Raw genomic sequence first — 12,574 nt, 5'->3', positions numbered from 1 at the left:
GCTTCATAAGCGATACCGATGGTCCGGGCGTTAGTGGAGTCAATGACGGATGAGGTGGGCCGCCCGAACTCGTCGGACAGTCGATTAGTCCGATCCGAACAACAAGCGGGTTCCGGTCCAAGCGGAGCGGGGCAGACGGACGCCTCGGATTGGATGCGTGATTGAATGATTAGCTCAGCTTTTAGAGGTGCGAACGGCGCTTGATGCGGTCAATTTAGCGCCATTGAGCACCTGAAGCTTGAGACGCGAATTCCAAGGCGTCAGGGTTCCGCAAAACGCGTTTTCTTGGATGCCAATCGAGCCCCAATTTCTCCGTGCGACCGCGTGGGCCAGCTTGCTTGCCTTGCTTGCCTTGCCTGCCTGCTTCAATTGACCTCAACACCATTATTCGCATCGCCGCGCCACCACCCCGACAACAATCGCATCAACAAGCTTCTGTCCGATTATCGATATTCCTCTGCATACTCAGTAGATCGCTCGTCCGTCCCTAAATGCCCTCGGGCCGATCGCGATGCGCGTCATCAAGCCAACATGGCTAAGCCATAGCGGCGAGCAGAAAGACTTCGAGGTTTACAGCTGTCACGTTTCATCCGATGGAAAAAGACTCGCGACCGCTGGCGGCGACGGCCACGTACGAGTCTGGTCGACTGAGGCTATCTACGGCGATGCCACCGGTGCCGCCGAGAACAAACCGCGCCAGCTCTGCCATATGAGCCATCATCTAGGCACAATCCACTCCGTTCGATTCTCCCCGAACGGCCGCTACCTCGCTTCCGGCGCCGACGACAAGCTCATCTGCGTCTACCATCTCGACAAGGGCCCGCCCGTAGCTTCTTTTGGTAATGCGCACCCTCTTGCAGCAATGCGCCTCGGCATTCGCACCTGCTAACATGCTCTCGCAGGCCTCGGTTCCGAACCTCCTCCTGTCGAGAACTGGAAGACGTACAAGCGCCTCGTCGGTCACGAGAACGACGTTCAGGACCTGGCATGGTCCTACGACTCCTCCATACTAGTATCTGTCGGTCTCGACTCCAAGATTGTCGTTTGGTCCGGCCATAGCTTCGAGAAGCTCAAGACAATCACCGTCCACTCGAGTCACGTCAAGGGCATCACCTTTGACCCTGCAAACAAGTTCTTCGCGACCGCCTCCGATGACCGAACGATCAAGATCTTCCGATTTACACCCCCCGCGCCGAACGCGACACAGCATGATATGGTTAACAACTTTGTGCTCGAGACCACAATCAGCGCCCCCTTCAAGAGCTCACCATTAACGACCTACTTCCGCCGATGCTCTTGGTCTCCCGACGGCAACCACATCGCTGCACCGAATGCTGTCAACGGCCCAGTCAGCTCTGTGGCTATCATTGAACGTACACGCTGGGATAGTGAGATCAACCTCATTGGCCACGAAGGGCCGACTGAAGTCTGCATGTTCTCGCCACGATTGTTCCACACGGAAAACCCCGCCGATAACCCGACAAACACTGGACTGGTCACTGTCATTGCATCGGCAGGCCAGGACAAAACATTGAGCATATGGAATACGAACACTAGTAGACCCGTGGTCATTCTCCAGGATGTTGCTGGCAAGTCGATATCGGATCTTACCTGGTCGCCGGACGGCTCGACGATTTTCGCTTCGAGTCTGGACGGTGCGGTCGTTGGTGTTCAGTTCGACCGCGGAGAACTTGGATGGGTCGCCAACGCAGAGGAGAACGACAAAGCGCTGCAAAAGTATGGGGCCTCCAGGAAAGGTATGGGTATCGCGGAAGATATCGAAGGTCTGAACCTGGAAAACCAAAGCAAGGCTGGCGAGTCTCGTGCCGCCGAATCTCGAATGGGTGCTCTCATGGGTGACGGGCCTTCTGCGAAGGAACCAGCGCCCGCGACCAATGGAACCAAGCCCGGTGGATCGGCGACAGGCACCTCAACGCCCCAGGCAACCAACGGCAACGTCGAGCCTGAAAAGGACAAGGACAAGGACAAGGAGAAGGAAAAGGAGAAGGAGAAACCGGCCGAAGAAAGCGCAGACAAGTCGGCAGAGAGAGTAAAGGAGCTCAAGTCCCGAGTTACTGTCGGCAAAGACGGCAGGAAACGTGTCGCACCGCTTCTGGTTTCGGCGTCAAGTACAGGCCAGTCATCTCTCCCTCAAACACAGCTCGTTGGATCCACGTCGACGGCAAGGGCCACGCAGAACGACGCCCCTCAAACGATCGTGGATCTCGAGAAGCCATTCGACGGACTGCCCAAGGGAGGAATTGCGGCGATGCTGCTTGGTAATAAGAGGAAAGCTGCGGCAATCGAGGGTGAGGAGGAGGACGCAGACCATGGCTCCAAGCGCCAAGCCATAGGCCCTACGCCGGTCGTTATCAATGGCGTGGATGGAGTTGAGCCAGCGTCAGTCGTGCCAGCAGCTCACGGCGTCGTTCCTACTCCGGAGTACCTACGCCCTGCGGTGTTAAACCCGTCGATTGCCTTTGCCCAGATTCGACTGGCTGTACCAAAGGTCAGATCCCAGATCATTCGTCCACTCGAGCGGGGTGTCCTGCTTCCTGAAAGTAGCACCGACGAAGCATCAAAGGTGCCTGAAAATGTCATTCTCGAAGCGCGCAACCCCGTTCAGATCAGGGACCCATCTCACATCTCAGCAACGAAGCGCGGCACGCTACTGTGGCAAGACTACCTCCCCAGGGCCGTCATTCTTGTCACGGGTAACAAGAACTTCTGGGCAGCCGCTTGCGAAGACGGCAGTATCTACACTTGGACATCCGCGGGCCGTCGACTGATGAACCCCATTATCATGGAGTCACAGCCTGTTATTCTTGAATCTCGCCACAGCTACCTACTCTGCATCAACGCCGTCGGGCTATGTCATGTTTGGGATCTCGAAAAGCAAGCCGCTCTTCACCCTCCTACGTCTTTGGGTCCTGTCCTAGAACTTGCCACCACGACACTCAACCTCAACTCGACGACACCAGGCCCTGGAATCACATCGGCCCAACTCAACTCTGCGGGTCATATCATAGTGACCCTGACAAATGGAGATGGATACTATTACACCCGTGACATGTTCTCATGGCAGAGAGTCAGCGAGGCCTGGTGGGCTGTGGGCTCGCAGTACTGGAACAGCAACGACTCGTCTATCAGCGCCTTGCAGTCAACCGCCGTCGGTCCCGTCACGCCCGCCAAGCCAAAGGATGCCAACAACGCCAATGTCTCCGCTGGCATCATCCCGTATCTCGAGCGCCACACCACCAACGAGTTCCTGCTTAAGGGGCGGGCCTACACATTGCAGCGGATTGTTAAGATGCTGCTGTCAAAGGATGGTTTCGAGGGGTTCGAGTCGACCGTCAGCATTGCTCACCTGGAGAACCGGATTGCCGCGGCCCTGCAGCTTGGTGCCAGAGACGAGTTCCGTCTGTACCTCTTCATGTACGCGAAGCGTATCGGTGCTGAGGGCCACCGCGGCAAGGTCGAAGAGTTGCTGAACAGCCTGCTCGGCGGCATTCTCACGGATAAGGATGGCGAGGCTGAGGGCAGACGTGGGTGGTTCAGCAAGGAAGACGAGATCTGCGGGTGGGATCGGAAGGAGCTGCTGAAGGGTGTCGTGATGATTCTCGGTACGTCCTCATCCACCCTTTGCACTGTCACATCATCACTAACATCTTACTTCAGGAAAATTCAGAGAACTTCAACGCCTTACGATCCAGTACGCCCGCGTTCTCGACCTCAACCTCGAGAGCGACGGCGCCATGGAAATCGAGTGATTTTTTACACAGACCTGACGAGTCACTCGGGTGCGGGAATGCGCGGTCGTCGTCCCGCTGTATTAATGACGAGAAACAACTGTTGTATAGTATACCAAGCCGGTACCTTCGATATGATGAGAGAGAAAAGGGTTCGCCATGGGCGTGGTCGTGGCAGGGCATTTGGAGTCGGCGTACGTTTGTGTAGGGATTGTTCTAGGTTAAGGGGAGGAATGAGATGCTACCTTCGACTCGCGTCGGGTTTTGGGGAGGTTAGTTTGAGCGAAAGCTCCGAATACAGCTATCCGTCTTCAGGTCTCGTTGAGAAAAGCCGTGCCAGTGGACAGAACTGATGACCGAGGGCCTTTGGAAAACAATGAAGGATAACATCCCATGAGTTTGCCAAAAGATATTGGCATCAGGGGCTTTTTCTTTTCTTTTTCTTGTTCGTTCCCGCCATCACCATACCAAAACTTGAGGTTGGAAGTATCGCCAAGAGATGGTCCTGAAAAGCCATTTCGAAAAGCCATAGCCGGACACAATTCTCCGCAATAGCGAGAACAAGTTTCGTCTCCCTGCATCTCTTGGGCAAGTTGTCTCATTGCACATGACGCATTGCTGACCCGTTATAAATCCGGGATTCCACTTCTTGGGGAAATGCTAGGGCTGATTATTGGCCAGCAAGATGATGCAAGATTGCCAAGAGCCGCCCTGAGAGCACTGCAACACTGACATGCGGCCTGGCATCTCGATACAGTTGGCAGCCGCAGTTTCAACGTGGTCGTCGATCCTACTAAGAATACCCTGCCATATTGATGAGAACCAACTTCGACCGAGGAGGGAGCGACGTCAGCCTTGCTGCATGTGACCTGTTCTTGATTACGCCACATGCCCCAGTACACGAAGCGAATCCTAACCCGCCCCCTGCGAACGTGGCTTCAGACAATGACATCACATTATTTAGCCGCATCTGCGCCTCTAGCGAGGCGTGCCCGTCCCGAGATCCAAGATTGCACAGGCTTGGAGAATCTGCACTAATAACGACTAACCTCGGATCACGTCAAGGGTGGTTGGCGTACGTGTTAATCATCCCTTGCAACCGCGTACCAACTTCTAGCCATATGAAAGCTCTCCATCCCCAAACAACGTAGATGCCTGTTGTTCGAATTTAACAAACATACTCCAAAATGACAAACCTACCGACAATAACCCTAGATACGACGCTGGCTGATCTATATCGGCGAGCAAGCCCGAAGAATGCGCATAAGCGCATCGCGCAGGTCCTCTGCGGAGTCAACTCCGCTTCAGAGCTGAGCGCCAACGTCCCTCGAAACGCGAAATATCTTTACCAAGACAGCCCTTTCAACTCCATTTCGACAAACAAAAATGCGGGTAGTCACGTGGGCGACAAGAAGCAACAACAAGAGCTGGCCGTCAAGTACCTATCGTTGATTCCCCAACGCGACGCATTCATCAGCGGCGATACCGCCGTCGTTCTGTTCAATATCGACGAAACGGACGAACAGAAGGCTCACGACAAGGAAGAGGCCGAGAAGACGATTTCGGTCCTCGCAAAGAAACAGCGACCGGACCTCATCTTCTGCCCGGGTCCGTCCAAGATCCCGATCACGGAGGCTAGAATCGATTTGATCGCGTACAAGCTAGTGCTAGACGGGTTGGAGGATTACAACCTGGTTGTTCCGCCTGAGACGCATTGGTTCCTCAACTCGAAGGCCGCGCTCGCACAGTCAGGTTTACCAACGCCGAAGTCGAAAATTGTCGAGCTCGATGGGTTTGCGGCGCAGAATACGATGTGCTGCACCCTCTGCAAAGGCGACGTTGCTGAATTCGTCATTCCCGAGGCATGTTCCGGCAGCCGAGGTGAATGGTTTGAAAAGCAAAGCAAAGAGATCTTCGCCGAACTCAAGGCTCATCCTCTGCCGTTTGTGCTCAAGAACCAACAAACCTTCGGTGGCGCGGGAACGTACATCATCAACACAGAAGAGGACCGCGACAGTGTCATTCAGGACTTCCGCAACGGTATCCTGCGTAAGCTCCTCTCTTCCGTTATTGAGTCCAACTTCCATCTTCGACCTGCCGCACTCATCTTGTCCGACCTCGTCGAGAACCCCATCGGCGACTACGGCCTCACGTTCTTTGTCACAGACGATGGTAGCGATCCGATCTTCCTGGCAGCATCGGAGCAGATGATTGACGACGAGAAGGCATGGATCGGCAGCACCATCAATTACGCTCGCCAGGACGAGTTGAAGAAGAAGTTCGGACCGCTGGTCAAAAGGATCGCAATATGGTTGCGAAATCACGATTATGTCGGGCCCGCTGGAGCTGATGTGCTTGAGACAGCGCCGGTGACGAACGGAAAGACCAATGGCCATCACACAAATGGAACGAAGAACGGCGGAGAAGATTTCTCCTGCTTCCACGTCGTTGACCTGAATATTAGGACGTCGGGCTCTCTCTGTCTCCCCCTTCTTCAAGGTCATTTTATGAGTTGCGGTCTTTGGAGTGGATCTTCGTTTTCAATCAGTTTGAAGAAAGGCCGATCAGAGTTCATAGACAACTTCAAAGAGGAGTTTGAAAGTGGGCAGATGTGTATCATCAGCTGGTACGAGGATCCAGATACCGGCGTTAGTCTGGCCGATGTGGCGGTGGGTGCTGAAGATCAGGAGGGCTTGAAGAAAGCCATGAAGCTTGTCAGAGATGCTACAGATGAGGTCACCTTCTGATAGAAATGTAGTAAGATGATGCATGTAAAGTTAACATAATTTTACAATCTTGGCTGGCTATGGACGGAGTTGTGAATACATAGACTTTTATGGATTCTATTCTTGGGAAGATTATCGGAGATGTCGCCGGTACACCAGGCGTCTTTTCCGATGCTGCTTTTGCGTTGCGACAGAAAACAGACTTTGCAGCAAATGAATATACATCAATTCACTAGACAGAGTACACATCTACATTTCCCCTAATATTTGAATTGGGCCTATAAGCTGGTGAAGGTACAGCAACATGAGAATATGAGACATGTGGATGGCAAACCAATGCGTCTAAGAGGGACTTTGAATCTCCTAGATATCTCATAAATATAGCTTACTGGTGGCGTGGTCATTTTGTCTGCCCTCCAAACCTTATCTGATTACTCGTGCTGCCTGGCCCCTTGTTAATCAATAACCTTGTGCTTCTACCCGGAAGGCTCACTTACTATCCTCTGCATCAACCTTTTGGACCCATACGGGGAGGTCTTATTAAAATAAAAGGCTGAGAGTCTTTCATAAGCAATCATATTCTAAAATATCACGTTGAAAGTAGCATATCATACTTGAAAAGTCCCAAGATGCTGTGCAATAAATTATACTTACCCCTACTGTCTAAGTCTATTCATATGTAACATTGAATATGTAGAAAGGCTTTTGACAAACTTCTAAGCTATCATAACTCTTCCATAGAACTTTATACTTCTTAAGGTTATTAATAGCCGAGAGCCTGAAAAAGGATAGGACCTTAAGGAGATAGACCGGAATATCCTACTTAAGGCGGCCAACTATACCAGCAAGGATGCACACATGCATTCCACTTAAAGCATTTATCACCTCTGAGCCGTCTTCACGACCATGTCCACTACGAACACCGTTTCCAACATGAAGTTCGACGCGATTGTCTTTGATTTGGACAGGACATTGTTCGATAACGAACACACTGGAAGACAAGCAATGTCCGCCGTAACAAAGGAGTTCCCCGTCCTTCTTCAGCAGCACAACTTGGATCATCTCATTATGATGTATGCGAGAGCAAGCACTCAAGTTTACGAAGAATATATGTCGAAGAGAATCAACAGGGAAAATATGAAGAACTCAAAACTCGATTTGTTCTTTGCATCTCTTGGTTTAAAACCTCTCGAGCCTGCCGAGGCCGATCGATTTCGCAGCATTCATCGACCGGCGTACGCAGAAAATCGAATCGCAACCCCGGGGAGTGTGGAGACACTGCAGCGACTGCGCGACTCTGGCTTTCGCCTTGCCATTTTAACGAACTCATGGCAGGCCGTTCAAGAGAATAAAGCTTCCCATATTGGTGTAAGACATCTCGTGGAGCATCTTGTCAGCTCCGAGGCAGTGGGCTACTCCAAGCCAGACCGGCGCATATTCGATCATGTCACCAAGTTATTGGGGGTGGACGCACAGAGAACTCTTATGGTGGGCGACAACATGAATGCGGACATCGAGGGAGCTCTCGGCGCAGGGTGGAGTGCCGTCTTGTATCAGCCCTCGAGCAAGAGCTCAAGCTGTCGAGTGAAGGGACACGATGTCAGTGTCATTTCTAACATGGCCCAACTCCTCGAGCTGGTGACTTTAGAAAGTTCAACATCCAGTGCATCTGGTGCTGATGCCTAGCTTCCATTTCAACAGACGAGTAGTATTCTGCGGGCGGCAACCTGGTCTCGCTACTGATATGCAGTAGCCTAATTATGTAGAACAATCACGAAAGTATGTAGATGCTTGAAAATGATTGATAGTCAAAAGTTTACCGCGAATACTCTTTGCTATTGACAACCCATGCGGCCCATGCCCAGTCGTTGAAACCAGGTCTAGCCGTGTCTCAACGACGTGATATAAGCTATGCACGTATCAATAAAGCTGATGTGTGATATTATGGCTTGCAGTAGCGTGTTGCGGGGAGGTCATGCCCCCTCTTTCGGAAATCGATTCCGAATCAGATTTGCAGCTCGGCATTCGGTTATGTGGTCGTCAGACCATTGCCAAGTACCAATTGGCGTCGAGATCTGCTAATGCAGCCTACAACTGCCTCGGCACTGGTCCTTGATAAGTTGGGGGTTTCCCAGTAATTTGTTGTCCTCAAACACTAGGGCAAACAATTTACAGGCTTGAAAGCAGTCTCAATCTCTCAGTTTACGCTAGATTCACGACGACATCGACGACAAATCATGAGCTCTAGCACCGGAACGATGAAGGCCGTAGTTTTTGATGGGCCACGGAAGGTCTCTATTCAGGATCGGCCAATTCCTCAACGTGAGCTGATATTCAGGATCTTACCACTGCGGGTAGTTTATTGAAAGGTCACAGTCCAACATGACCAAGATGTGATTGTCAAAGTCAGCGCAACGGCTCTTTGTGGATCGTATGTGCAATCAGAGTTGATTCCACTCGACCACCATGACCATCCAGCTGACCACCTTTAGGGAGCTCCACGTCTATCGCGGGCATCAGAAGTCGAAGACCGGGTTCATCATGGGCCACGAATTCACTGGCACGGTTACTGCTATTGGCAAAACTGTCAAATCGGTTCAAGTTGGGGATCATGTCGTGGCCCCATTCACCGTATCATGGCAAGTTACATAATTGGAATGATTTCCTTTGGTTCAGAACCTCTGCTCATACGTTTCCTAAAGCGGAAAATGCTTCTTCTGTCAGAATGGAGGAACCTGCAGATGCTCAGAAGGTCTACTCTTTGGCTCTGCCCTACTAGACGGGGGTCAAGCTGAGTTTGTGCGGATCCCCCTTGCAGATGGCACAATTGTCAAAGCCCCTCCCAGCATCCCAGAACAAGCTTTGGTTGTCATGGCGGATATCTTCCCGACCGGATACTTTGGAGTGAAGAGCGCTGTCGAGCTTCTGCCTTCACGCAATTTGCAGGATTCTGTTGTCGTAGTCATTGGATGTGGCCCGGTAGGACTATGTGCGATCACTGTCGCGGCTCACTACAAACCGAAACACCTGTTCGCAGTCGACAGCGTCGACAGCCGACTCGACCAGGCCCGGAGGCTTGGTGCGGAGCCGTTGAACTTTCTTTCAGACAAGGCGGGCATGCAGGCTAGAGTCAGAGAAGTCTCAGATGGACGCGGTGCAGATGTGGCAATCGAGGTAGTAGGGCTATCGCCGGCCCTCAGGACTGCCTTTGACTTGATCCGGCCTTTGGGTGTGATCAGCAGTATTGGTGTCCATAATGCGGAGGCAAGTAAAGAACACAGCCAGCAAGACGACGACATTCTGACTTTCACAGATTCCCTGGACGGGCAATGAGGCTTACAAGTAAGTCGTATACTTCAATGATCAAATCAACTGATTTGACATACTGAGTATTATAAAGCAAGAATGTTCGCCTCCAGATGGGACGTTGTCCTGTTCGCAGCATCTTTCCCGAAGCTCTCGCGCTTTTGGAGGAGAAGCATCATCTTCTAGGGTCGGTCCCATCCCGTCGTATCTAGAGCTATGGCAATCTCAACTACCTCGTTTACACGCTAACGAATACATGTGCCAGATTCATGTTCGAGAACATTCTACCTCTTTCTGAAGCTGTCAAAGGATATGAACTCTTCGACAACGCCGAAGTGCAAAAGGTGATCTTCAAGCCGTAGTTGCTGGTTATATTTCCCGTCGTGGATAAGAGACAAAGAGAAAGCGGCTGGGTCTACGTTTTCGAATCTGATTCTTAAGATATGGTTTCCCTCTCAGTTGCATAGGTCTCTTCATTCTTTAGCTTTTGCACAGCAATAGTGTGAAACCTGTTTTGCCAAGTTGAATTGCCTCCGTGATACAATTCCCTTCTAGAGAAGTAGAAGTTCATGATGCAACTCAAAACTGTTGTGACACTTCTGGCTTCACGACATTGTGGAAAAGTGGTTGGTGGGAGGCTTAAATTATCAGAGAGGTGACGCCTCCAGGTATCTCGACGCAGAGAGCCCAAAGACCTCATATTCAGGATACATGTACGAAGGCTTAAGCAGTGGGATTAACCGAATCCATTCATATTAAGTAAAGCACCATCCGCATTATCTACCCTAGGCTGCCTCAGAAATGATCTTAGCAGCGGCTACCTCAGCGATACCGTAGGCCGCCGTTTGGATATGTCCTGAAATGATGATAGGAACAATGCTGTTGTCAACCACACGCAAGTTCTTAGTTCCATAGACCTTCAAATCCGCATCAACAACACCACCATCATCTCTGGGCAGAAGAGAGCAGGTTCCAACAGGGTGGTAAAAGCTGTTGACTGTGTTGACGGCGAATTCGCGGAACTGCTCGTCAGTCTGAACGTCCGGACCCGGTTCTGTTTCGGCCTCCCACATGGCCTTGATGGGCCCCGCCTCTGCGATCTTGCGCGCGAACTTCGAGCCCTCAATGGCAGCTTTCACGTCGTGCTCATTGCTAAGGTATTTGGGGTCCACGATCGGCTTGCCCGTTGGGTTTGCCCGGTCAATGTGCACATTGCCACGACTGAGAGCATGCATGACGGTGCTGAAGATGGTGATGAACTTGCCCGATCCAGGGTACCCGGCGGCACCGACGTGGTTGGCCTCGAAGATGAGCTCGTAGTCGGGGACGGCATCATTCTTCAGGAATTCGAGCTTCTTCTGGTCGATAGGGTTTGTGCTGCTGCCCACCGCAGCTTCAGCCAAGGCAATGAGATCGGCTTGTGCCTGAGTGTCGACCTGACCCCAGTTCAAGAATCCATACGCAGCCGATGTGTAGTCGTACAGTGAGACTTCTCCGTCGATCCATTTCTGGAGCTCTGCAGTGGCATTTTCACCGCCGGCGTCGAATATCAAGTTGTCGAACGAATCAATACCGTCTTTCAGGCGGTAAACATTCGAAGTACGGATGTGGTCTTGGTAGTTTTCGCCAACTCCGGGCAGATCAATGACAGGAGTCACTCCAGCCGCCTCGATGACGGCGGCCTGACCGATGCCAGAAAGCTCCAAGATTCCAGGGCTCTGGATAGATCCGGCAGAAAGAATGACCTCTTTGGCGGCGTTGATGACACTGCCGTCAGACAGGGTCACGCCTGTTGCGGAAAAGTCGTTCTCGCCTGCTTTCTCCAAGTTTACCTTCACAACTTGGGAGTTGGTCTGGACGACCAGGTTTGACCCAGCAAGAGGCAAGTAGCTGTTGGCGCTGTAAGACCGGCTGTAGTCGGTGTTGTCGATGTTGGTGCCTTGGAACATGATACCAATTGGGTTGCCATGCATGTTTCCCTCCTCATTAATTGGAAGACCGAGTTCGCTACCAGCCGGCTGCCATGTGTTGAGAACGTCGTATATGACACGGTTGTAGGTGTTTCTGATCGGTCCAGAGCGACCGCGAGGATCATTGTCTGACCCAGTGAAGTTTTCCGACTGCGTCATGGCCTCGATCATCGTATTCCATGTCCAGCCCTCGCTGCCCATCTCGGCCCACGACTCGTACTCTGGAGATGAAGCGCGGTCGTAGCAAAGGTAATTCATGGCGGAGGAGCCACCCAAAACTTTCCCACGATTGACGGCAATTTGACGACCACCAAGACCGCTTTGATCGACAGTGGTAAAGTTCCAGTCGTAGTTCGTCCCCAGGATCGAGCCTCGAAGGCCGGGGACGTTGATGCGGAGCTCATCGAGAGCGGACGGACCGGCTTCGAGGAGCAGGATCTGAGCGTTCGGAAGACCGAGACTCAGACGGGTCGCCAAGGCGGAACCGGCGGTACCTCCTCCCACAATAACCTGTATGGTCAAGTTAGAAAGGGCTCGTCATAACTTGGGAGGAGTAAGGTATTAGAGATGGGACTTACATAGTCATAGGTCTTGTCGGAGGCAGCGGACACGGCGCCGACGAAGAGAAGACCCGGTAAGGCCTTGAAGAACATCATTCTGGGCAAGATAAAACGAGTGACGGCCACCGATTGTTGACTTCAAGGGACGATGGAGGCTGGGTGGTCTGGGAGTTTTTCTCATTGGATGGGATGATGGCTCATTTTGTACATGCCGGAGTCTGCGCATATCTAACGTGGCAACGGGCTATCTACCGGGAAGGTAG

General features: G+C 52.0%; 4 protein-coding genes across 4 annotated transcripts; 3 read left to right on the top strand and 1 right to left on the bottom strand.

Moving 5' to 3' along the window:
• Nucleotides 1–511: 511 nt before the first annotated feature.
• Nucleotides 512–3,770, top strand: CkaCkLH20_11643 (putative WD domain-containing protein; the record flags this gene model as incomplete). Its single annotated transcript, XM_038894357.1, has 3 exons — nt 512–839; nt 903–3,623; nt 3,679–3,770. The coding sequence occupies 3 exons, from the start codon at nt 512–514 to the stop codon at nt 3,768–3,770; spliced, it is 3,141 nt and encodes a 1,046-aa protein (XP_038740432.1).
• Nucleotides 3,771–4,936: 1,166 nt separating this feature from the next.
• CkaCkLH20_11642 (solid-state culture specific) lies at nt 4,937–6,496 on the top strand (the record flags this gene model as incomplete). The annotated part of the gene is made up of 1 exon (XM_038894356.1): nt 4,937–6,496. One exon carries the CDS (start codon nt 4,937–4,939, stop codon nt 6,494–6,496), a length of 1,560 nt encoding a protein of 519 aa, XP_038740431.1.
• Nucleotides 6,497–7,381: 885 nt separating this feature from the next.
• Nucleotides 7,382–10,143, top strand: CkaCkLH20_11641 (uncharacterized protein; the record flags this gene model as incomplete). Its single annotated transcript, XM_038894355.1, has 6 exons — nt 7,382–7,548; nt 8,968–9,070; nt 9,200–9,724; nt 9,789–9,817; nt 9,876–9,968; nt 10,047–10,143. 6 exons carry the CDS (start codon nt 7,382–7,384, stop codon nt 10,141–10,143), a joined length of 1,014 nt encoding a protein of 337 aa, XP_038740430.1.
• Nucleotides 10,144–10,566: 423 nt separating this feature from the next.
• On the bottom strand, nt 10,567–12,407 carry CkaCkLH20_11640 (choline dehydrogenase; the record flags this gene model as incomplete). Its single annotated transcript, XM_038894354.1, has 2 exons — nt 10,567–12,261; nt 12,330–12,407. The coding sequence occupies 2 exons, from the start codon at nt 12,405–12,407 to the stop codon at nt 10,567–10,569; spliced, it is 1,773 nt and encodes a 590-aa protein (XP_038740429.1).
• Between the last annotated feature and the right edge of the window lie 167 nt (nt 12,408–12,574).

This window comes from Colletotrichum karsti, assembly GCF_011947395.1.
Source record: "Colletotrichum karsti strain CkLH20 chromosome Unknown Scaffold49, whole genome shotgun sequence".
NCBI lineage: Eukaryota > Fungi > Ascomycota > Sordariomycetes > Glomerellales > Glomerellaceae > Colletotrichum > Colletotrichum karsti.
This window is presented reverse-complemented; position numbering and strand designations above follow the sequence as displayed.